A 25,711-nucleotide genomic window follows, 5' to 3' on the forward strand; every position below is an offset into this window, starting at 1 on the left:
AATATTTAATCCACGCTCTGTCCTTGGCGCCTTTGTGGCTGGATCACCTCCGAGGATGACAAATAATTATTTTTAGTATTTTTTTTTTTAAGCAAGGTACAATGTGATGCGTTCAGCGCGCAAAAAGCAATTTGTACCAGTGTCTTACTGTCTGTGCTGACGTAATAGGGCAGAGGCTGGGCGCAAACCGGCGACCATGCGCACCGCAACCGAGCGCTAATGTACCCCCAGGTTTCACAAACTTGTAATTTACTTTAAGTGTTCTGTACTTTAATGGTTAATACTCAATCAAGGTGTTCCAAAATGCAGCAATTACGGTTTTAAATTGTTGCAAAATAAAATTATAGGTCTAGGTAAGCTAGACGACTTGTTGTTAATTGGCTTTGTGTTTAAATAATTAGCTCACTGGACGAAATGGAGGCAGATTACTAGCTTTATTTTCTTGTCTTTGCTTCACCTTTTCAAGCAAAGAATAATCCAATCCGGACTCAATAACAAATCACAACGTCAACGCATTTTTTGCGTTTGGTTCCCATTGGTTCCCATTTTATGCATGTTTGAATTTGAACCATAAATGTGATCTTATGAACAGACAGGTTTAACTTGGGCTTAATTAGCAAATTAAACTAAATTAGACTTGCATCACATCAGTATTCAATAACTTTCACACTTTTTTGTTTAAACCTCATCATTCAGTATAACTAAAAATACCTTAGGATAACAAACAAAATATGAATCCTTTTTAAATTTGACTTTGCACATAATAATAATAATAATATATTTATATAGCACCTTTCATAGTGGGCCACCATCACAGAGCACTTTAGAGAGGTAGGCTGTGAACTGTGCATTATAAGCAGAGTCACTTACAACAGGACATTGATTTAACATCTCATCCGCAGGACAGAGCACAAGGAGGTGAAGTGACTTGCTCAGGGTCACACAGTGAGTCAGTCAGTGGCAGAGGTGGGATGTGAACTGATGACTTGCTGGTTACAAGCCCTGGACTTTAACCACTGGACCACACTGCCTCAATAGTCATACAGTTTTAACACTGCCTGTTACATTAAGAAGGGATGCACCATATTAACCTGTACCAAAAACAACAAAAACGCAAAAAAGTGAGGCAAGACCAGAAGTTTAAAGCATGATCAATGTAAGGATAGTGCAAGCATAAGAAAAGATTGCATGCATGCCTTGCACAAAACGTGCATGTCTTTCTGGGTTCTCATCTTGCAAATTCCTTTTGTGATCCGTGCATCCCTTGCATCACCCAGGCACAATCCTTCTCGTGTTTTTTTTTGTGCAAGGCACGAAACCTTATCCTTGTACCATCCTTGCACCGTTCTTGCTTTAAACTTCATGATCTGGCTTGATCCTAACATAAAACTTATTTATTGCTGTGGTTATGGGGACCGTTACACAGCGCAACGTCTGTCTCCACAGAAGGCTGTGTGGTCCAGTGGTTAAAAGAAAAGGGCTTGTAACCAGGAGGTCCCCAGTTCAAATCCCACCTCAGCCACTGACTCATTGTGTGACCCTGAGCAAATCACTTAACCTCCTTGTGCTCCGTCTTTCGGGTTAGACGTAGTTGTAAGTGACTCTGCAGCTGATGCATAGTTCACACACCCTAGTCTCTGTAAGTCGCCTTGGGTAAAGGTGTCTGCTAAATAAACAAATAATAACAACCACATGGGGGAAACACTATACCTTTAAAAGCAGATTTATTTTACTTGTGAAGATTATATTTTTTTTGAAACTCTGTAGCCGCTGGAGCGTGCTAGCGCTCTTTTCCATCCCACTCCTAATGGCACTCAGACCACCCCTGGGCGCTTCCGTTCTGCCACTCTCATTATCTCGGTCGATCGATCAGCCTTCTAGCTTGCCTGCACCCCGGTGAGCCGATGGCGTATCATTAAACAAATGCATGCAGTGTCCGAGGGCTGTACTCAGATCTCTTTATTTAAGAGCATCGGGGGCAGCTTGTGATTCCCTGATAAGGGTTAAGTCAGGCCAGCTTGGACCAAACTGGGTGCACAATGGTTTCATGAGCATTGTAGTGCATGCAGACATAGTCTCTCATAAGTGGCACCGACGCCTGATAAAGCAATGCGATGCGAAACTCAGTAGACTAATCACACTCTACAACGTCAAAGCAGCAGCAGCAACTAAGTAATGCTGGTGTGTGTTTAAAGTGTCCACTAGCAGGGAGCTAGCAATGCCAGCATTTCAGTTGTATGCAGCTGTTTGAATTGAATGGAAAGTAATTGTGAAGGGTGCGGTTTCAGATGGAGGGAAGTTGCGATTATTGCAATGCATTTACATATAATAAATTACATTTTAGAACATCATTTCAAAATTCCAATTGGTTTTAAAATATAGAGCGTTTTACAGAACTGTATACATAAATAGGTGGCAACTAGTCGACTATTTCTCCCTTGACTGTTTGGCCTGAAATCTACAGCAACGACTCCATTCACTTCGCAAAAGCGAACAGAATGCAAAACTTTTGGCCATATTTGTATATTTACACTATCGTAGGACAGTATTATTCAATTGCTGAAACATTTTTTGGCACCCCCCATTATTAGGTGCTCTAGGCAGCCTTCCTATGTTGCTTACCCCTAACGCCGGTCTAGTCTGGCGACAAGTAATCATTCTACTCCTACCATCCACACCAGCTCATACATTAATAACCTGCCTAACCTGGACTAGTTGACAGTGACCCTGTCTTCCTGAGGGTCTGCGTTGAGTAATATAGAGTGAAGCAGCCTCACAGACACACCGAGAGACACACAGAGAGATATAAACAGGAGGTCGTGGCTCGATCACCTCCAAGCACTTAATGGTCTTTGCTGTGCCCTGTGTTCAGTGTTCGGAGGCTTGCTTTGGAGTGTAATAAAATAATACTGTGCATTATAACAGCAGTTGCTTTTCAAATCTGGAGAGCGGGAATCGAATTGAAGTGAAATGCGTTCCAGTAGGTGCTCTTGGCATCCATTCAGCACTATGCATTGCTATAGAACACGTATGGCTGGTTTTACATACCCTGATTAGCAATAGTCTTAGACTTCCTTTAGGTAGCATTAGGTAGTCTGTGATTGGAGCCAATCAGGGTCTGTGAAAGCAGTCGTCAGTGGCAAAATATAACTAGGAAAATATTATTTACAAATGTGTCTGGAGTTCTGTCTCGGTGTAAACTTCTTCTTCGCCCCCACAGAGAAATGCTCGGGGAAGCTCACACATATGATTGTCCTAGCCCTGTTTTATGTTTTATGAATAGAGGAATATTCTCTCTCTCTCTCTCTCTCTCTCTCTCTCTCTCTCTCTCTCTCTCTCTCTCTCTCTCTCTCTCTCTCTCTCTCTCTCTCTTCCATCTTTTCAGGACTTTTCACCAAAATGAAAAATCACAAAATACTTAATTACAATGTTATTATACATAGTTACAATATACTTAATGTGTATTTTTTTGCATGATATAACCCTAACCCAAACTCTAATCCTAACCCTAACTCTAATTCTAAGCCTAACCCTTTTCTGATACAATTGTATGCTTACATACTGTATATCGTGCAAAAATATTGACACATTAAGTACATTGCTACTAGGCATAATAACATTGTAATAACATGCACATACACATGTATTTACTAAGTAACTACTATGTAAATATACAGTAATTAGAGACACTTCATGGAAAGTGTTACCAATCATATTTCCTAGAAAATATCTCTTCACACTAGATCTGCCATGCCTTAAAACAACAGCCTTGAGCACTGTGTAATAGGAGCTCTCCAACCACACTGGTAGGTAGACAGTGATGTGGTTAAAGGACTTACTATGACTCATAGGCACACACACACGCAAATTAATACATCTTTCCTACTTTCCTTGGGCGCTAGTTAGAAAAGACTGCTGAGTGAAATTTGGGTCATTCTCAGAAGCACACCACCAGATTGGAATGTAAGGAAAGACGTATTGGAAACCCAGTAAGCATGTTATTCCATTCATGTTAACAAAAATCAGTTCAGCCCTTACGAAAGTTTACCACAATACATTTGCACAGTAATTGAGCTGTTTTCCAATGGTTTTCCCATGCTATGCAATTACCATGTTTGTTTCCCCCAATTATTTTACTGTGGTAAGCTTCTCTAAAGGCGAGAATAGGGGACTCTAAGCTGTGGCACTAGAATCCAACGCAGGGATGAATATTGCGGTGACACAAATACAAGACGCTTCTTTCAAAGTTCAGAAACGTGTTAAAAATGAAGGTTCCACTATGCAATGATTAGGGGAGCAGTGACTCTGGTACTAAAGCCATCGAGAGCCAGGGAATGGATTTCAAAAGTTTCTTTAAGGAGATTTTAGGCAACCCTTTTATTAGGCTGGCAAATAAGGAAAAAATGGCTTGAACAATTTAAGACTGAAGCTTTAAAAAAACAGGAAATGGGAGTTTAATTCTAATTTTAATTTTAATTGTATCTATTTTTATATTTATATACCGTAATAATAAAAATAATCCCAGAGCCAAAATCTTTACTCCTACTTTTATTTTTTACAGCATATAAAAATGAAACATATTTTTCCGTTGACGTTTATTACTTGCGTACAAGTTTGGGGATTTTGTGGTCTCCAAAAAGCAATAAAAAAGAAGAAATCTGTACCTTGTCTGTTTATTGAACAGTTTGGCCAATGCAGCTCATTCCAGTTGTTGTCTGGGGCTTTATTTTGTCTTCAAATTATTTATTATTTCTTAGCAGACACCCTTATCCAGGGCAACTTACAATCATTAGAAGATATCACATTATTTTTACATGCAATTACCCATTTATACAGTTGGGTTTTTACTAGAGCAATCTAGGTAAGTACCTTGCTGAAGGGTACAGCAGCAGTGTCCCCCCACCTGGGATTGAACCCACGACCCTCCAGTCAAGAGTCCAGAGCCCTAACCACTATTCAAATGACGAACCCACAGTGAAGAGCAGTTTCCATTGATGTTCCACACTTTTCAACATGTGTATGATTAAACACATACAGGACTGGGAAGCTCTTAACCAGAGAAGCCATTTCAAGAAGCCGGCCATCACTTCTTATAAACTACAGCAACATGTATTGGTGTGTACGACTGCACTGTATCTGTACAGCCTTTCATTGTGTAAGGAAAAAAAACTGAAGAAATATTCAATATGAAATAAACTGGCCCATCTACACTTCCACAGCTCTGGCCAAAAGTTTAGCATCACCTAGAATTTTAGGATTGAAAAATAAATGATCATAATTTAGATCTTTTATTTAACACATCATGTAATCAAAGAAACTACACAATGATATCGCAAAAGCCTACCGGAAGCCATAATAGGAGTACAGTATTTCATGTTAGATTTCGAAATGTCACGTTTTTCAAATTGTCAGTTTTTCGTTAAGTATATGGAAAGCTACAAAGCAGTGTGTAATTCAGTATGTTAATGGAACATTATTCAGCAGGTTTCATTCGACCATTATGAAGCAAAATGTGTTCATTCTATAGGGTGATGCTAAACTTTTGGCCATAGCTGTACATTTACTACTCTGTAAACACTAAGGCAATATATTTGACAACGGTAAACAGTTAATAGGCAAAATTATACAAGTTTAACACTGATCTAAATAGCACCGGACTTTAACTCCATATTAATCCAGGAGAGTTTGCCCCTTTGGGTGATTTATAGACCCACTTATAAACTACAGCTGTGGCCAAAAGTTTTGCAATCACCCTATAGAATTAACACATTTTGCTTAATAAAGTCGAATGAAACCTGCTGAATAATGTTATGTTAACATATTGAATTACACACCGCTTAGTAGTTTTCCATATACTTAACGAAAAACTGAAAAATTGAAAAATTTGACATTTCAAAATCTAACATGAAATACTGTACTACTATCATGGCTTCCAGTAGACTTTTACAATATCATTTAGTAGTTTCTTTGCTTAAATGATTATAAAAACTCAAAATTATGTTCAGATAGTTGTTTTTTGTTTTTTTAATTATGTCTCAATCCTAAAATTCTAGGTGATGCGGTGAAAATGAGTTAACTTTAGACCGGCAGTATTAAGATCATTAAAATAGTGTTCATCGTTCCAAAAGATTCAGTATAAAGAGATTTAAGCCATTTCAGAACTAAAACAAGCAGGACCCCAAGAAGCCCTGTTCTTGTTGCTGTTTCTTCAGCAGGTTTCAGCTCCGGTGTTGCTGTGAGATGATGAAATAAGTCTTTCTTTCTCTAGAGTGTGCACTGCTGAACAAAACCAGAGCTTGTAGAAGCACTGAGATCTTCACATTGAACCTATAACAGCAGGGCTGATAAACAGAATCACATGACGCTGCAACTGAATGCTTTCTGGTGTGGAAATCTCAGTGTGAAGGAGAGGAGGAAAGAGAGGGAGGGGGAGAGAAAGGGAGCTAGCAAGCAAGAGAGAGAGTGTGTGTTAGCAAGCTAGAGAGAGAGAGGGAGGGGGAGAGGGAGGGGGAGAGAGAGAAAGAGAGCGTTAGCAACCTGGAGAGAGATTTGAGATCATTTTATTCCTCATTTTCAGCTCATGGGGGCAAAGATTTTCATAATGTAACCACGGTAACTCGCTTCAGAAATCGGCTTCATCATTTTTCCACCAGCGACAGACCATCACAGACCCAGAGGAGTTCAGAGACTGCCGATTGGGTTTCCAGATGAACAAAGTAAATACCTTCATTAATTTAAGAGAACAATGGTGACCGGCAAAGGGTAGCTAAACACTGTAGACAGCTGCCAAATGAAGGTAAGGTCTTTGTGGTCTGGGGTTGTCATATTGTACAACGCTGTACTGGCTTTGTGTTTTGTTTCTGCTTAATCGTTTTAGTTTTGATTTAATTATTTTAGTTTTTAGTGTGATTATATATATATATATATATATATATATATATATATATATATATATATATATATATATATATATATATATATATATATATATATATATATATATTGGTGCATGTCAATGATCCCAGACAGAAAAGCAGACAGAGAAAGGAAGAAAGACAACTGGTGTCTTTCTCCACAGAGCAGGCATGCTGCAGTAGAGCACAGGTAGAGCACAGACAGAGACAATGTAGCATTTCCCATTGTTAGCATGTTGGCCCCTCTTTGTTGTACAGTGTGACTGCCAGTGTCAGCAGTTGTTCTACATGGCAGTGCAATTTAGTGCTTCACATTGCAGTCTGGTGCGAATTGCGTTCAGTACACCAAGCTCGTTTCACTTGTGTCAGATTTGAACCCTGGTCCCCAGAGATGAAGGGCAAGAGCGTTAACCCACTGTGCAAATACATTATATTATAGTTGTTTGGCTTCCTGTGCTGTAGTTGAGTTAGATGTCAAGATGTGTGCATCCCCCCCCCCCCCCCCCCCCCCCCCCCCCCCCCATAGAACTAAAAGGTTTTGCGTGAAATTTCTGTTCCCTTGCGGCTACGTTGCTGCTAATGACCTCCCTCATTTCAATGGTGAGGGAGGAAGCATCGTCACACTTGTGCTCCAGACTGTCATTTCGAATTGGCAAACAAAAGCCGAGGGAACGTTGCCTGGTACAGTACAAGAGTGAGCCATCCCACAAACGATCTTCCAAGGCCATTCAGCATTCGGGCTACATTGGCAATGCAATGACCGTTTTAAGACTCAGTGATCGCACCTAGACAGGCAACTTGTATGCATTTAAGTGGCGGACCGACTCTTTCTAGGCATGGCGGTCTTGTCAAGGAGTCTGCTGGGACCACCAACCCATTTCACTTGCCCCACTCGAACCCAGACCTCCGAAAATGAAAGGCTAGTGGGTTGACCCACTGCACCATCTAGCCCCCTTCTCTTTCTCGTAGCAACTGAGCTGTCAAACTTCAAACCACACTTTCAGACAAACTCTCAAAGCAGCGTGTAGGATCATTTAATCCAATCCACAGACCACTGTCAAGCCAAAGACATCTGGCCTCATATCCCGAGAACAGAGATCTGATAGCCCTGCACGCCACAAACTGCACCAGGGATAATCACATCTGTGCTGTCGGAGTGATTGCCACTTAAGCAGCATCTACCAAGACCGTGATTAAATCTTCCTTAATCCGTTACCGGTTTTGAAGGAGGATCCAACAGCTGGATTTAAAAAATACTGCTTCTCCGTTGCAGTGCTGAAAAGAAACATGGTAACAGGATGAAATGTTGATGTTTTTTACATTTTATAAAATGTTGTTATACGATTGACTGCGATATATTTTAGGATTGTGCCTGACTAGGAGTGCTACAGTAGATGAGAGCTATAGGATTTTCTTGCAGTTCACATGCATGCAAAATGTTTCCACATGTCAAAAGCAAAGAATGCCAATGCAAGGAAAATCTGAGATTCAGGGTCAGCTTATCCCTTCTGATCATCAGCAGAGAATCCAGGAAATGCCTCATTAGAACCGCCAAGACACTGCTGGAGAATGAGGTTCGCTGTTAACCCCTTACTGCCCTGCGGGGTATCTTTGCAGCTGCATTTACTCACCCCGAACCCCTTACATTGAGGGGTGTGGCATTGAGGGGTGTGGCACCAAAAAAGAAAATAAAACGCCCACCGATCTACAAAGCATGACCAGTGGAAAATTCGAGCCACACTGACTTGTCAGACAGGTCAGAAGCACAATGCTAGAGAAGGCACCGTAAACAAGCAAATCAAATGATTATTTTCAATAAAAGGGCATTACACCAATGTTCAATTAATGTATTCCAATTATGCTAAACTTGTATTCAATTCCTAATGATATTCAATTGCATAGCAGTGGTTCTGGAAGGGTAGTGCAATGCAAGGGGTTGACCAGGGACACTCAAACAGTTTCTCATTGTTTAGACTGGCTTTTATCCTACCAGGGCTGTTTCAGCTGGGAATAATGTTTTTCTTATGAGTCTTTTGCAGGCTTACAAGCTCCATCTGGTCAGAATAGATGTGGATGCACACTCACACTCACTCACACACAGGCACAGACACACACAAAGGGGTCCACTTTTCTACAGAAGTAAGGGCATTGCATTGACTCCCACTATACTATAACTCCATGATGAGGTAGAGGAGAAACACTTTATAGTTTTTTTTATCTTAATGAATAATGAAAGCAGCTTTTTTAAGCGAAGTGCACAATACAAGTTAAGACCGTGATTTTTATCCTCAGCATGTTGATGTATATACAGCTAAAATCCCCTTATTTCTAAAGCAGAGTGATTGATGCACACTCACACACATTAACGCAGACACACATACAGTACAACAAAATTACTTTGCCAGAAGCACTGGAGTTATGAAGCCAAGGAGCCTCTCAAGGCAACTTAAGCCCTTTCGATGCAGTCATCACCGCATCAGCATGCTTTAAACTCTAGATGACCACAAACAATTTTTTTTATATATTCTTTTTATCATATGTTTTTCTCCTTGTGGCAGAAGAAACATTATAGAAGGTTTAAAGATCATTTAGTTTGTAAAAAAAAATTAAATCTGTTTCTGCCACGGTACACCAGTATTTAGACATGCTGCAGTCACTTTGTAGTAGTACTGCATTATATGCAGTGCAGAACATTTAGAAGTAGCTCATTCAAAATCCATTTTACTGCAGTCTATTGTAGTAATGGTATGTAATAAAGGTATCAAATCTAAAACAGTTAGAACTCCCCTAACACAAGCTGCTCAATACTGATTCCCTTACTATCGGATGGTACTAGCCCAGTTAATCCCATTTTGAGGTTGTGCTCAGTCTAAGTGCATATAAATTGCCAGTGACTAGACTAATTATTGGATACGGCTAATCAGATAAGTGGCGAAGATAAAAACGTTTAGCGATGGAATGTCGGTATGCAGTAACACGCAAGTTGCTCTGGGGCTGAGATGTGGAAGGCAGTGGGTTTGAGTAGCTCAGTGGTTAGAGTGCTGGGCTGCAGTGTGGAAGGCAGTGGGTTTCAGTAGCTCAGTGGTTAGAGTGTTGGGCTGCAGTGTGGAAGACAGTGGGTTTGAGTAGCTCAGTGGTTTAGAGTGTTGGGCTGCAGTGTGGAAGACAGTGGGTTTGAGTAGCTCAGTGGTTGAGAGTGTTGGACTGCAGTGTGGAAGGCAGTGGGTTTGAGTAGCTCAGTGGTTAGAGAAAGTGCTGGACTGCAGTGTGGAAGGCAGTGAATTTGAGTAGCTCAGTAGTTAAGGTGCTTTTCAGATTGAGGGCATGTTGTTGCAATACTGTAGTATTGTTTTTTCTTTATACAGTAGGTTAAGAGGTCAACACACAGCACTCTCTCACCCAGTAAAGTAAGACAGCGCTCTCCCCAAACTGTTTTTTGAAAATAACATATCGCAAACAGAAAGGAATCTTATTGCCTAATTCATCGTGTATGTCTGAGAGCTTGTGTGTTTAATAACTTGTGTTATCTGAGCTATTTCAAATGCTACGATTAGATTTCTGTGCCTCTGCTGCCAAGGGTACTCTGGTGAGGTACATAGCAGTACATGCACTTAACACACAGTCGCTATTAGGAAAAACTAAGCCAGTCTCACCAGGAGCAAATGATATGTCAAGATGGATCTGAGCCAGGGAATTGACTGCACTATATTAGGACCTAGAGCAGTTAGCTGTTGTTGTTTAGCTGTAAAATGAGCAGAGCAGATTTGAAAGGGCAGTTGTTGATCCTTAACTTGTAACTCTGCGTAGCAGACAATGCAAGGCAGACAACAGAACTGCAGAAATCATGGTGTTTCACGGACTTACAGTATTTTATTTATTTATTTCTTAGCAGATGTTATATCTTGTAACAACTTACAATTGTTACAAGATATCACATTATTGTTACATACAATTACCCATTTATACAGTTGGGTTTTTACTGGAGTAATCTAGGTAAAGTTTGGATAAAGGCGTCTGCTAAATAAACTAATAATAATAATAGGAACGGAACTGAGAACCCCCTTGATCTATATCTGCAGAGCTACACAAAATTAAAGCAGTTGCTTCCCAATCAGCCAGGCTCCTGGTGTACCAAAGCCAGCATGAGTACCCCAAGCTGATACCTGGGACCCAGGACATAAGCAGGATCACCAGTGTTGTTTCTGTGCACAAGTGCAGCTTCAGGATTGATCGTAACAAGCTTGCTGTGTGTGTGGAACTGCATGCTGTAGTTTTTCAACATCTTCTTCACGTTGATCAGGCTCTGCTGGAGTATAGGAGTAAAGACACCGGTCCTTGTTGCATGCTGCAATGATAAAGCATGGCTTATTTAATCTAGTAAGGTTAATATACAGTGATATAACAGCACTATCTGAAACTCTTTACTCCCAGAACTACATTTCCCATCATCCTCCTGCTCACATATGTAACTGAGATGGATTTACCAGTGAGCAGGAGGATGATGGGAAATGTAGTTCTGAGGGCCATGCGGGTACATGGGAAGCCATCTTGAGACAGGGAATGCAAATTAAAAGTTAAAAAAGTGGTCAAAATGTAAAAAAACAAACAAAAAACTATTAAAACAATGCACACACCTTACGTAAACAGTTGTAGCAACACATGGGAGCATGTAACACAATGAAATAAAAAGGTTCTTATGTGCCCTTTAGATGAAGAGACCTTACAACACTGCTTCAGACCAGAATTCACAAAGATTTTACACATGCGTTATTTTAAAGAAGGCTTATTTCAAAGTTTGTTTTCATTAGTTAAAAAATGCTAATTGATAATTTTTTTTTTTTTGGTATGCTTTTAACTCTGCAATTCTTTAACCCATTCAGTGCTCTCATTCTGAGGACAGGCTACTTCGTAATTTTATGGAGCGTTTTTTAACTGGCATCTACCTGTTGTTTAAATTCTCACTTTAACTATACAGTATTGTTATGATAACATACTCTAATTCTGTCAGCCGCAAAAGTGATGTATCAGATTACATAAATACAGCTTGTGTTGTGATTTTTGCAATGAAAGTGAATTTGGTTCTTCATACTGTGCTAACGTGGCTCTTATTTATTTGCAGTTGGCAGCGTTTAGTCGACAAGTTTGTGATTCCTCGAGGCTGAATGAGTGACAGAGAAACTCACAATGGCTCAAGTTCTTCACATGGACCCTAACTTTCCAGGTATGAAAAAAAACTGCCTTACACAATTCCTATTGTGAAATAGAAAATGCGCCTTTGTAGCGTTTAATTACTTCATACTTTGTGCAATAAAGCACCGCGAAAGCATGGTAAAACATAGCTAAGCATTGTAAAGAACAGAGAGGTATGCTAAACTATTCTAAAAAGAATATTTTAAAAACAATGGGATACTGCAGGACAGAAAAGAAGTCATTTGTATTACTCATGTTTCAAATGTGTGTCTACACCTTTAAATGAGAGGTTTGAATTAATGCACATTGGCATTTTACATTAATGTAGGGGGTACCGGAAGTGACAATGAGAGAGAAACGTGGGGGGGACTTGTAAGCAAGACTATAAACAGCTGCATTATCTCTTTGATCTGTACATCTCCTAATCCTGTGTAGTCTCCCAATAAAGCCTTTTGAACCGATTTATTGTGTATCGACAATTAATTGAAGTCTTACAATACTATGGTTAATGCAAAATATAACCGTGCGAAAAAGCATGGGGGGAAACTGCTAAATTACCATGCAAATGTACTGTGGTAAACTCTTACATGGATGCCCTTTAAAACGTCTGCGTTTCTCATTGTCAGGGAAATGCAACCCGACCTCCCCCAGTGTCCTGCAAGGCAAGGACAAGGAGCTTCCCTACTCAGTGGAGACCCCGTACGGCTACCGGCTAGACCTGGATTTCCTCAAGTACGTCAATGACATCGAGAAAGGCAACACCATCAAGAAGGTGCCCATCCACCGCCGGCCACGCTACAGCTCCCTCCCGCGGGGCGCTGGATACACCGGCTCCTGGTGGACCTCCACAGAGTCCCTGTGCTCCAACGTCAGCATGGACAGCCGCCACTCCTCCTTCTCGTATTGCGCGCCAGGGTATCACGGCTCCTACAGGGCTGATACCCGACCCCCGTTCCTGGCTGGAGGCTTCAACGCCCGGGTGGAGAAGACCCTGCTGGATGCCCGCAAGAAGCTCGAGCAGAACCAGACAGACTCCGCAGGGAGGCAGCAGCCGTTCTCCAACTTGGGGAGCATGCAGAGCAGCGTGTCAGGGTCCGCCAGCTCCCTGGTGGGCTCCTCTCTGAACCAGTCCTACTCCAAGTCCCAGAACGGAACCCAGGGGGGCCAGTTCACTCCCATGAGCTCTGGGCTCTCCACTCCGGTCTCCCCCACTCCGGCTCACCTTCAGCACGTCAGGGAGCAGATGGCGGTGGCCCTGAGGAAGATCCGGGAGCTGGAGGAGCAGGTGAAGGTGATCCCCGTGCAGCAGGTGAAGATCTCCGTCCTCCAGGAGGAGAAAAGGCAGCTGAGCGTCCAGCTCAAGAGCCAGAAGTTCTTGGGGCACAGCATGAGTTTTGGGAAGCCCAGACCCAGGGGGGAGCTTTACATTGACATCCCGGAAGAGGACAGCCCTGGAGGAGGGGGCAAGGTCTTGTCACCAACATTTGCCGACACTTCACGCCAGGATTCCGGGTGCGAGATCGAGGATACGGTTATCGTGGGCGGCGCCAGGCAGCTGGGGCAGATGGGCGGCAGGAAGGAAGTGAGGTCGGTGGGCGTGGGAACGGAAGCAGTAGAAGAGGGAAGAGGATGTGCGAAGGATGGTGGAAGTTCGAAGGCGGTTGACGTGAGGCATGTAGGCATAGCGGTGAAGGAGCAGGACCTGGGGCTTTCCTCAGAGGCTACCCAAGCTCAGGTGGAGCAGCAGCGGCAGAACACTGAAGGCCTGAAGACCAAGATGATGGTTCTGGAGACCCAGCTGAGGAAGGCTCTGCAAGAGCTCAAGACTGCCCATCAAAGGCTGGAGCAGCAGGGCAAGGAGATGGCAGAGAGGGGCAAGGATGCCAAGCTGTCCATGGCCGACGCGGTTATCATGACCAGCATTGGGTGGCAGGATCTTCAGGAGACCAGCAACAAGATAGGGCACCCGGGGGAAGCTCCAGGACTCCAGACAGTGGTCTCCTTCAACCAGCAGCCCCAGAAGAAGGAACAGAGGACGGTGGGGATCCAGGTTTATACCCTGGAGCAGCCAACGGTGGTGGGACTGAGGAAGTGCCAAGAGGTGGCCCTCGCGGCGGATCAAGCAGCGTTTGCGCACAGGACGATGAGAGCTGAAGCCCCAGCTGCCTGCAGTGTCCCGGACGTTGTTACGAGCGCGCCTCCCGGAGTTCTGGAAAGCGGGGCGCACAGCAGAGCCCAGGAGGAAGCCAGGTCGTCCGCGGGAGTGCCATACATTGTTTACAGGAGCAACGAGACCGTAGAGACCACCTTTCCCGTTCATGGACAGGCAGTCGCACTGACTGGGAGCCACCAGGTGAAGATCAGCCTGAGGAGCGGAGAGGGAGAGGGGGAGGCGAGGAGCACGGAGGGGACTGCAGGAGTACCAGGTACAAGTCCAGGGTTGTTGTATGGTGACCTTGAATATTCATCAGACAGCCCTGGTTTAGGTTATATTGCACTGGAGGATAGTTCAGTACAGATACAGCAACAAACAATACACAGCTAATCAGGAGGTTAGGAAAATATGTGAATCCTCTCAAAAGAGCAGGATTTAGATGAGGCTGCTGAACACAGTGCGGGCAATACTAATACATTATTGAGGACACTGTTAACTTTGCAGTAGTAAAACAAAAAAACGGCAACATTTACACTGCTCTAAGTTGAGTCAAAAATGTAGTAATACTTCATTATAGGTTTTAGGGAAAAATGCATTCTCTTTAGGAGGAACACAAATAGACTTAACTATGCTTCCAGACAACAGAATGAAACTGTTGTGTATTGCATTGTGTAAAGGAATACAGGTGGCACGCTGCAGTTCATGTAGGTTTTTTTCTCTGCTGGTTCCCTCAGACACGTCCCCCGAGCTGCCAATCGCCATCTGCTCCAGAGAGGTGCGCGAGGTCCTTCCGAAGTGTGAGGTGTCCTCCTCGGTGCCCGTCTCAAGCCCGGCAGTCGTCATGGAGACAGTCAGCGCCGTCCAGCTTGTATCCAATCAGCAAGCGCCTCTGTGTAAAAGGTTAAAGGAAGTCGAAGCGGAGAACGAAGCGCTCATGAATGCAGCGGCAGGGAGCGAGGAGGTGCAGGAGCCAGGTGCGAGAGACAAACTGTGGAATAATCCCTCAAGTCTGACTGTAGTTTGCCATGAATGAGGGGGAGGGCGGGTGGGGTGTCAGGGTACCCCGGGTATATTCACGAATATAAAAACGTCATTAAGTGCAGCAAAGCGACTATTCTTTTTTGATATAGGCTTTGCTCCTTCCCTTTCAGATTCTCCCCCGGCGAGTCTGAAATCGATCATGAAGAGGACAGACCAGCTCGGCCCCTCCGATTCCCCCACCACCAAGAAAAACCTGCAGTTTGTAGGAGTCAATGGAGGGTGCGACTCTTTTTCTCATATTTTTATGGGCAATACCTGTGGATGAGGGCACTGTAAAAAGCAATAAAACAAATACAGCTGTGGCTTGTAAGTTTGATCAAATAACACTAACTCTAAACAACAACGAAAACATATTTATTTGAGAACTGGTAAAAAAAAATGTGGATGTGTCACATTCAACTAATTGCTTCAACACCATCATCCATAATCCCTCCAGTAGAAGGGTGTGCTAACAAGGGATGAGCCTTGATGGGCTGAATGGCCTTTTCTCATTCCCAAACTTTTCTTATGTTCTAACTATTGAACACTCAATAGTGCTGAGTTTAAAAATACCTGAAAGTTTCCTTTGGGTTTCTTGAGATAAGATTCTCAAAAACAAATCTAGGTTATTGAGAATATTGTGTGTATCTGGAGAATGTTACTGACATGCTTGTCGTATTTGTTTTTTGTTTTTTTTCTCTCTGGGCAGCTACGAGTCCACCTCCTCAGAGGAGTCCAGCTCAGAGTCCAGCTCGGAGGAGAACGTGAGCTCAGAGAGCGAGTACCATGAGGCCAACGAGCGACACACTGAGGCTGGGACACAGGCGCAGGGGAGTAAGGACCAAACCATCCCCACACAGGACCCCCCTGCCCCTGCGCCTACCCCAGCCCCTGCGCCTGCCCCTGCCCCTGCCCAGGCAGTGTGCAAGGAAGAGTCTCCTCAGACCCTGCGAGAGAGTCAGACCACCCCCACGCCAGACAACCCCTCCCCACAGGAGAAGGAGGAGGAGAAGGGGAGGGAGGGGACAGAGGACAGCAGGTACCGTGACTGCGTCTGTCTTATTGATTTATTTAATGGGAACGCTGGAACAGGGGCCAGTTCCCCTAATTTAAAAAACTTTCCCGCAGTAAAAACATAGCAACGTGTAATAGCAAATGCGTCATCTCTGTATTGAATTACTATTTTATTATTATTTGTTTATTTAGCAGATGCCTTTATCCAAGGCGACTTACAGAGACTAGGGTGTGTGAACTATGCATCAGCTGCAGAGTCACTTACAACTACGTCTCACCCGAAAGACGGAGCACAAGGAGGTGAAGTGATTTGCTCAGGGTCACACAATGAGTCAGTGGCTGAGGTGGGATTTGAACCGGGGACCTCCTGGTTACAAGCCCTTTTCTTTAACCACTGGACCACACAGCCTCCACAATTGTAATAATATTATTATATTATTACAATTGTGGGATTGTGCTCGTGGGCAAATCCACAGTTATGGCCAAAAGTTTTGCATCACCTAGAATTTTAGGAGTGAAACATTATTTAAAAAAAAACAAACTATATGAACATAATTGAGATATTTAATTTAACATCATGTAATCAAAGAAACTACACAATGAGATTGCAAAAGTCTACCAGAAGCCATAATAGTATTTCATGTTAGAGTTCAAAATGTCACACTTTTCAGTGTCAGTTTTCCGTTAAGTATATGGAAAACTACAAAGCGGTGTGTAATTCAATATGTTAACGTAGCATCATTCAGCAGGTTTCATTCGACTTTATGAAGCAAAATCAGTTCGTTCTATAGGATGTTGCAAAACCTTTGGCCAGAGCTGTAGATTAAACTCGACAAAGAAAAGCATATCCCAGTTTCCACAGCCGGTAGCTCTCGAGTAATCAGGGGTATACCACATGGAAAAAGCTCAATAGAGAGTCAAATCTCATGTCTATCTGGGTTTGTTTTGCAGCGTTGAGCTGAGTGAGAGCCTGGTCTCAGCCTGCACGGTCCTGCAGAAAGCTCTTGGGGAGCCTAATGCATTCAGCCACCAAGAACCGGTACACAGTTTATCTTGTTATTTCTATTTGTTTTTGGTTTTTTTTCAATTATTAAGTGTTCAAAGTGTAGAATTTTGATAACCTTGTTTAAAATAAGCAGGTGCAATGTAGGCATCAAGATTAGTGCTTACATATACATGTACCATTATTATTTATTTATTTATTTATTCATTCAGTGTTTTCCATAAACAATAAGATGCTGTACACATACAGTCTTGCAGTAATGTGTAAAGATGTCTGGCGTCCATTTCACTTACTGTTTCATGGCGTTTGCAATCAGGCTGAGCGGTTCTGTCGCGGAATGCTATAGATAAAGTTACCCCAAGAAACGACTTCAAATTTAGCACAGAGAGAAAAACAAGAGGGCATAGGTGGAAGCTGAGTAACAGTGAGTTTAGAACAGAAGGTAGGAGGCATTGTGAGACCTTTCAGCTCTACCAGCCCCACCTCCTCTCTCTGCCTTTTAAAAACACAGAGTAGCTGGCACTTAGGATTCTCCAGGTAAGCACAAAACAAGTAAAGACTGATTTTGAGAAAGCTGTCAAACTAAACCTTGGAGAACCCGGAAGCACTTAGAATGATTGCAAACAGTGTAAATTAATAAGTGATTTGTAAAAAAAAATTAAAATAAAAGTGGTGACGTGCAATTCCCCCGCTCTGCCTGCAGAGGACGGCCTACACCGCGGTGCTGCAGGAGTGGCTGCGTGTTTCCTGTCACAAGGCAGCCAATCCGGAAGTGGTTCGCCAGCACATGGCGGTGTTCAGGGCCCTGTCACCGCAGCTGCTGGCGTTTATTGTCAACATGGCCGATGGCAACGGCAACACAGCCCTGCACTACACTGTGTCACACTCCAACTTCCCTGTGGTGAAGCTGCTGCTGGACACAGGTAACCATCTGCGCCCGGCGCCCTTTTAGAAACCTGCAGAGCTTTCGTTCATTCGTCAGGAAGCTCAGTTAACACAGTAGATGACAGCCGAAGAAGGTTCCCTTCAAAGGCTTTTATCTAAGGTTTTAAAACCCGTGTTTCTGTCCTTTTTATTTTGTTTGTTTTACTCTAGTGCTGCATTAACCGATGATTCGATCATTCAGATTGAGCTCTTCACAGAAATCAGGAGCTGACAAGCAGGTGAGGGTCACTGGGGTCGACTGGGCTAGTTTACCTTTCCAAATGAAACGAGTGAAGAAACTGCTGCTTGGGTTTGTGCTGATCGCTGCTTTTCTTAGACTCTGTGGAGAACAGCGATCCGCACAAACCCAAGCTGCTGTCTCTTCACTCTGAATGGTAAATCAGCCCGATCAACATCAGTGACCCTCCTGTGGAGCGATCAACCCGAATACTCATTTCACGCAGCACTGTTTTGTCCTGTTATAAAATGATGTCTGAAAAATCAACTGATTACTGATGAAGACAATCCCATTACAGCTTGTCCTGTGTACATCCTGTGTACAGAATATACAGCACAATTGTAATGCTAAAACATTTGCTTAATAGTAGGTCCTTCAGTACAAGATTCGTTTTTGTGATTTATACAGTAAGAAAATACGTAATGTGTTCTGTAGGGTGTTGATTATTAATATTTTGCACAGTTTGACCTTTTAAAAAAAGGGGGTGCTAGAAAGGAACCACCTCTTCTTGTTCCAAACGTTTCTTGGGAAAGAATCCAACCAAAATTTTCAATTACCTTCAAAGCTGCTGTTTGAAAAATGGGATTAAAACCGATTGTGCTACCATTGATTAGCTTCAGTGCCCAGTTTTAGAAAGAAAAAAAAAATTAGTTTTGAAAGATCTTTGAAGCGGACAATCCTGGACAGATTTCTTTGAAAAGAAGTACAGGGTATGAGGAGATTACAAAACCATTCACATAAACGGAAACTCCTACCTACCAAGCCATACCACTTTCATTCATACAGCGTCCTTCATGTACAAGCATCCCAAAGCACGTTACAAAAATACACAGCAAGCCAAAGGAGCTCCAAACTGTTTGCTAGAAAATCAAAGAGATGTGTTTTGAGCTTAGATTTAAAAATGCTGACAGACTCAGCATTCCGGAACAAAGATTTGGAGTTGAGTTCCACAGTGAAGGAGATCGAAAACTGAAAGCCTTTGAACCCGTAGGTTTTGAATCAGGTTCTTGGGATTACCAAGAGAGCTTCGTTTACTGATCTCAAAGTACGAGCCGGTTTACAGGGAACAAGTAACTCATGCAGACAGGCAGGGCCAGAACCACGAATAGCCTTGTAAGAGAGAAGCAGCGTTTTGAATGCAGTGCTCTAGCAGCTTCAAGGCAAGCCAACGTACCTCAGTTTAAAAGGCATGTCTCTCTCTCTCTCTCTCTCTCTCTCTCTCTCTCTCTCTCTCTCTCTCTCTCTCTCTCTCTCTCTCTCTCTCTCTCTCTCTCTCTCTCTCTCTCTCTCTCTCTCTCTCTCTCTCTCTCTCTCTCTCTCTCTCTCTCTCTCTCTCTCTCTCTCTCTCTCTCTCTCTCTCTCGCAGGTCTCTGTAACCCAGACAAGCAGAACAAGGCAGGCTACACTGCTATCATGCTGACTGCCCTGGCTGCCTTCCGCTCCGAGTGTGATCTGGAGACGGTCATGCAGCTCCTCAGGATGGGAGACGTCAACGCCAAGGCCAGCCAGGTGAGAGACAGACCAAGGAGGCAGGACAGGGGCAAGGGAAGAGGGTCTGCACTAGAAATGCAAAATCCAGGAGGAGAACTAATAAGAAACTAAAAGGGTTGATTTCATCATCCTGTACCCCCAGCTGTGCGTACAGGAAGAGCAAATCCTGATAACTCCTGATTTTTTCTTCCCCCCACAACATTTTTATCAGTACCAGGGAATCCCCAGGAATGGTAATAAGACTCCTATCGCATAGCAGTTTCACCCATTCCAGGTTTTACTATAAGCTTGATTAGCCACAGTGTGTATAGGTAACAAGCTCAGGTGTGTCACGATCATCACAATTGCGAATGGCAATCACATGGTTTAAATGTGCATTATTTAGGTAGGGTGGATAGCTTATAGAATAATATAATTATTCATGATCTGCTACATACCAGTCATTGTATGTCTTTTTCTTTTATGGAGCAGGAATCTACCAAGTCTCAAAAAAACATACTCAACATGCATATGAAATAGGAGCTCAAATGGCAGCCTAATGATACACACATGCATGGCATATCTATTGACTGCTTATTAACACTGATTAATTAAATTTATGCCACGCAAATACCCATTCCTGTACTTGGAAGAGTGACCATGTTCTGGTTCACCAACTTTGCCAAGCAGCACTCCCCAGTACACACCATCTTCTACCACCAGGGGAAGACAAAGCTTGGCTGTATTTGTCTGCTCCCTGATCTCTGCTAATCCAGCCCCCCTCTCTCTTTGCAGGCGGGACAGACAGCCCTGATGCTGGCGGTGAGTCACGGTCGGATCGATATGGTGCGCGCCCTGCTGGCGAGCGGAGCACACGTGAACCTGCAGGACCACGACGGCTCCACGGCGCTCATGTGCGCTTGTGAGCACGGACACGTGGACATCGTGAAGCAGCTGCTGGCAGTGCCGGGCTGTGACGCCACGCTCACGGATAACGTAAGTTGGTTCTCTGCCACGCCACGCCACGCAGATCTCAGAAAGATAAGCAGCTGCCCCAGGGTCAGGCCTGGTCAGCACTTCTTCTAGGATTGTGATCTGCTGGGATTACGATCGGCTCAATGTTTGTATTGTGAACAAACGAGGGGAGGCCATTCGGCCCATCTTGCTCGTTTGGTTGTTAGTAGCTTATTGATCCCAGAATCTCATCAAGCAGCTTCTTGAAGTATCCCAGGGAGTCAGCTTCAACAACATTACAGGGGAGTTGGTTCCAGACCTAAGACGTTTGGTCAAAGTCTGGTCAGCACTTCTTCTCACAAGTGTGATTTGCTGAGATCTCAGAAAGCTAGTTGCAGCAGCAGCAGGGTCAGGTCTGGTTCTTGGATTGTGATCTGCTTCGATCGCAGAAAAGCTAAATAGTTTAACAGAGTGATTTCTGGTCAGTATTCTTAGGAGTGATCTGCTCAGATCTCAGAAAGCTAAGCAGCAGCAGAGTCAGGTCTGGTCAGTCTTTCTCCCTCTTTTTGGATCATGATTTGATGAGATCTAAGATAAGGTTGGTCAGGAAACCCTTGGGGTTATTCACAAAGTATTTATAATCACGCTAAGCTTGCACCACTTTTTTTTTTGTAAAATGAAAAAACAAACTGATGAAAGATACCAAATTTGCAAGAAAAAAACTATTCTTAAATGAACCTGCCGAGTTATTTATTTGAAGCCTTTTAACAAATATACTTTTTTTTGCATGTTTTTCCCCTGCGTTTGAATTCCACAGTCTAGCAACCGTTTTAGACCGGAGTTCCTTACTCTCTCTCTCTCTATCTGATCTCTCAGGATGGCAGCTCAGCCCTGTCCATCGCTCTGGAAGCCAGTCAGAATGACATCGCCGTCCTCCTCTATGCCCATCTCAACTTTGCCAAGCCCCCCTCCCCGGTACGTACCATCTTCCACCACCAGGGGGAGACAAAGCTCAATTCTGAGAACTTCCACCATCAGTAACAGCAGGGTCAAACGAGCTTACAAGAATTCCTCCATCACACAAAAAAAAGAGTTGTTCTTCTTCTTCCTTGAAGAGCACAGACTTGCAGCAGCACATGGTTCCTGCTTGTACAGTAACATTCATGAAGTATCCCCGCTCCACCTAAAAGCTAGTCATTAAAAATGCAGCTGGTTAATTGCCAGCTAAGTGTGAAATGCCTAGCCTTCCCCAGCTCCCAGTTGACCCTCTTGTCAGCTTGGATTTAGTACAGCTCTGACTTGGGTTGCCAGACATCCCGGAAAAACGGAGAGGAATATAACTGTAGGCTCGGAGCCCTTGCTTGTGGTGGCCTGTGGTGGCTTAGGTTCTCGATACACGTGACATTTGAGACGGAAATAAAATCAACGCGATGTTGTTCAGACCAACTGGAGAAGGGTGATGAGTGCAGAAAGTTTAAATTCGTCCCGTGTGTTGAATAATGCACATTATTAATTAAGAAAATAGTTGTGAATGACTTTAAAGTCCTAATTTGAAAAATGTTTCATGTCAGGACAATCGTATATAAATCGTATTTTTATTCACGCACAGCCGAAAATATAATTTAGTAATACAAAATGAAACTAAATGTGTTTATAAAAATGAACAACAGCAAAACCGTGTGCGTCGTAGCATAGGCCACCACGAGCAAGGTCTCCGAGCCTCCAGTTATACACTCTTGGAAAAACTGGGGTTGTGCCAGTTTTCAGCCTTAATTTTTTTTGTCCCGGTCGAAAACAGTACATTTGTTAGATCGTCCTGATTCTTTTTTTGTTTGTTTGTTTGTTTGTTTGTTTGTTTTTGTTGTTGAAAGTACAAAACCGTAGCCGTGCGCTCAGCAAGTTAACAGCAGAGTCATTCATTAGGTTGTGTAATCTCCATTCAAAAATAAATGAAACAATCCTATGGGCTAGTTGTTCAATAATTCAGATTGTGTGTTTAATAGTCCCAATTGTCTTTTTGTTTATTTAACATGTTTTGGACAGATGACAGTAGAGTGAAAACAGTGAATTGTTATGATCTGCAATAAACCGATGTTTTAACTTTTCAATTAAAGTCGTGTTATTATACATACAGTCCTTTTAATTGCTTCAGAGTTGCTACAGTGTAAATTAATTGAAGAAAAAAAATGTCCCGGTTTTTCACTCTGGAAATCTAGTAACCCTAGCTGTGATATTTTGGGGGTGGGGGGTATATGTTACTGTGTTATTAACCCCCCTATTTTGTTTTTCAGGTGGCCCAGAAGTCACTACTTGGGACAAGTCCACCCGCTGAGGCAAAGTAACTTGGGAGGGTTTGGGATTACCCTGCCCTAGGGGGGAACTGCTTTGATTTCTTACATACTATAATAATATAATGATCTCCTGTCTTCCAAAATGAACTGCTCTGAAATGGAGACCTTCTCAACTGCGTGGCTTCCAAGACTTCCGCTAAGCAGCCATGGCTCTGGATCAATTCTGAATAAAGATGTCCTTTATCGGTCCGTCCAGCTCGATTTTAACAACTCCTTACAGATTCCTGTAACCTCTGCAATATTCTGTACCAGGGGTGGTCAAAGTCATCCCTTCCACTCCTGGTCTTTGTTCCAACGCTGTTCTAAATTGTTTAATTGAACCAATTAAACCACTCCATCCAGAAGTAGTTCATTATGTCATTTTAGGTGTTAAACCTGGAGTGGAAAGGCTGTCCAGGACGGCGATTGGACACCCCTGTATCCCTATCCCTCTCAATCAGGACGTATCTGTTTCTGACACTACACAGCACTAAACACTGCACCGTACAAACTGCTGAAACTGAAGGACGCAGTCGTTTGTCTAAAAGTTAGTGGCGGGGAGGAAGTTAGGAAGATGGACTGCTTTGCAGATTGGTGGCACTGTGGTTTCTATAGAAAAGTTGCTTGTCATTTTAGAAAAATGTATTAGATTTTGTATTAAATGTGCTCCCATTTCTATCCGTTTTTACATGTTAAAGTATAATATTTAAGAAATAAAACACACACACACACAACGACCCAGTTTAATTCCAGCAAGGAGATGGTTTGATATTTCTTTTTAAATTTCGACATTTCACTGCAGCTGAACCGTGTCTATCGTTACACACGCCACACAGCTATGTAAACGTCAGTCTGGAAGTCGCAGCCCCCTTTTTCCAGGAACCCCGGAACTGCACCTTCATGAAACCTCTTTAAAGTGAATTTAGGGTTTGGGCAACATTTAGGACAGGGAACACTGCTGTTGGTTTTAAAGGATTTTGATCGGAGACCCCTTCTTTATTTAATGAGGTTATTTTGTTTTACAAGGTCCTACCTTCTTTATGCTTCTTTTGCTCCTCGATACTCGCTTTCAACATCAGTTTTTTTACATGCAGACTGGCGCGCTATTGTACAATGTTTTACAGTATGTGAAAATATATACCAAATAACGCAATCAATAAATACATAATTACAATATTATACTTTTATTTAAAATCAAAACTACATAAAAATACAAGCCAAATAAAATGGAGAAGCAATATAAGCTGTTTTATAAGCTTTTTTTTTTTTTTTTAAGGTTTAAAACACTACTTTTTAATTTTATTCAAAAACTTTCCTACACTTAGTTTAAGATTAGTACTGATGTATAATCTGAATACTTTATATTTGTATTATTTAACTGATATATATAAAACCCTAGACTGTTTATTGTATGGTATTTTTGTATTTTATTGAACGTTCACTATTTCTTTGTAATTTTTCCTGTTTTTACTTGTGTCTTTTCAGAATTGTGCAGAAAAAAAAAAGTTTTTCTCCTGTGTATAAAATGAACTGTACATTTCACACTTCAGAGTTCCTTTTTCTTATGTCAGATCGTTGTTTTCCCCAAATAAGGCGACTTTTCTTATATTTAATTACATTTTTTAACTGTGTGTCTTCTCATTAATAGACGTTTCACAGACTCTGATTAGCACTCATTTAGAACAAAAGATCGTAAGAACATTTACGAGCGAGAGGAGGCCATTCGGCCTGTCTGTGCTCGTCCGGTTCCTAGCAGCTGATTGATCTCAGAACTTTGTCAAGTCGGGTCTTAAAGGATCCCAGTGAGGAGTAGAGGCAGGCCAGATCCGCTGAAATTTTCAGTAGATATCTGTGAAGTGTTCTGCGGACCATCCTTCGTGTTTAGTATTTGTATTAATAATAAATTATAAAATTGTCAATCAAGTAAACAGAATCATATCAAACACTTTATGGGTTAAGCGCTTCCAATTTAAAATAGCAAGCACCTTTGTCAGTAGAATCTTTAGAAACTGTCTAAACAAAACCATCACGTCTCATTAGACTTGGTATTGGGCCACATTTCCAAAGCCTCAACGCCAGTCTTAAAATGAACTCCTGCTTTTTGATGGACATTTTGAATCAATAAAAGCAATAACACTGGTTCATGTTGATGTTGATGTTGATAAACCTTATCTGCTTATTCACACTCTGGTCCTGTGCTGCACACTGAGGCCGGGAACCAGCCAAGATTGACCTTAAATCAAATCTCACATATCAGTTTGATTTTGCGGCTTGTACAATGACTGTCGCGGGTCTGCGGGTTTTAATGTCAATTTGCAGGTCTGACCAGCGAAATACAGTCACTTGGGTGGTCTGGAAGCCTATTAGGAAAATATAAAACAGCAAATGTGGATCATCGGAAATAACAGTACTATTTCTATTTTTAAAAACCTGTTTGTAGATTAAATTGGGCCTCCATGTTTGGGACAATACGTTTACAACACGCCTGGTTGGGACTTA

General features: G+C 42.6%; 1 protein-coding gene across 2 annotated transcripts in view; it reads left to right on the forward strand.

Moving 5' to 3' along the window:
* The window catches only part of LOC117401970 (KN motif and ankyrin repeat domain-containing protein 2), a 64,708-nt gene extending 39,357 nt beyond the window's left edge, over window positions 1-25,351 (forward strand). The window contains exons 1-12 of one of the 2 annotated variants that reach the window (XM_059007830.1): window positions 6,510-6,796; window positions 12,034-12,135; window positions 12,731-14,530; window positions 14,994-15,233; window positions 15,411-15,519; window positions 15,989-16,318; window positions 17,245-17,332; window positions 18,000-18,219; window positions 19,825-19,967; window positions 20,724-20,924; window positions 21,759-21,857; window positions 23,174-25,351. In XM_059007830.1, the coding sequence (XP_058863813.1) occupies window positions 12,099-12,135; window positions 12,731-14,530; window positions 14,994-15,233; window positions 15,411-15,519; window positions 15,989-16,318; window positions 17,245-17,332; window positions 18,000-18,219; window positions 19,825-19,967; window positions 20,724-20,924; window positions 21,759-21,857; window positions 23,174-23,224 (3,318 nt within the window). In that variant the 5' untranslated portion in view covers window positions 6,510-6,796; window positions 12,034-12,098 and the 3' untranslated portion in view covers window positions 23,225-25,351. Of the gene's footprint in view, window positions 1-6,509; window positions 6,797-12,033; window positions 12,136-12,730; window positions 14,531-14,993; window positions 15,234-15,410; window positions 15,520-15,988; window positions 16,319-17,244; window positions 17,333-17,999; window positions 18,220-19,824; window positions 19,968-20,723; window positions 20,925-21,758; window positions 21,858-23,173 lie in introns of those variants that run through there. The other variant, XM_034002747.3, reaches the window with a different exon arrangement.
* The last annotated feature ends 360 nt before the right edge of the window (window positions 25,352-25,711 follow it).

Source organism: Acipenser ruthenus, chromosome 36 (assembly GCF_902713425.1).
Source record: "Acipenser ruthenus chromosome 36, fAciRut3.2 maternal haplotype, whole genome shotgun sequence".
NCBI lineage: Eukaryota > Metazoa > Chordata > Actinopteri > Acipenseriformes > Acipenseridae > Acipenser > Acipenser ruthenus.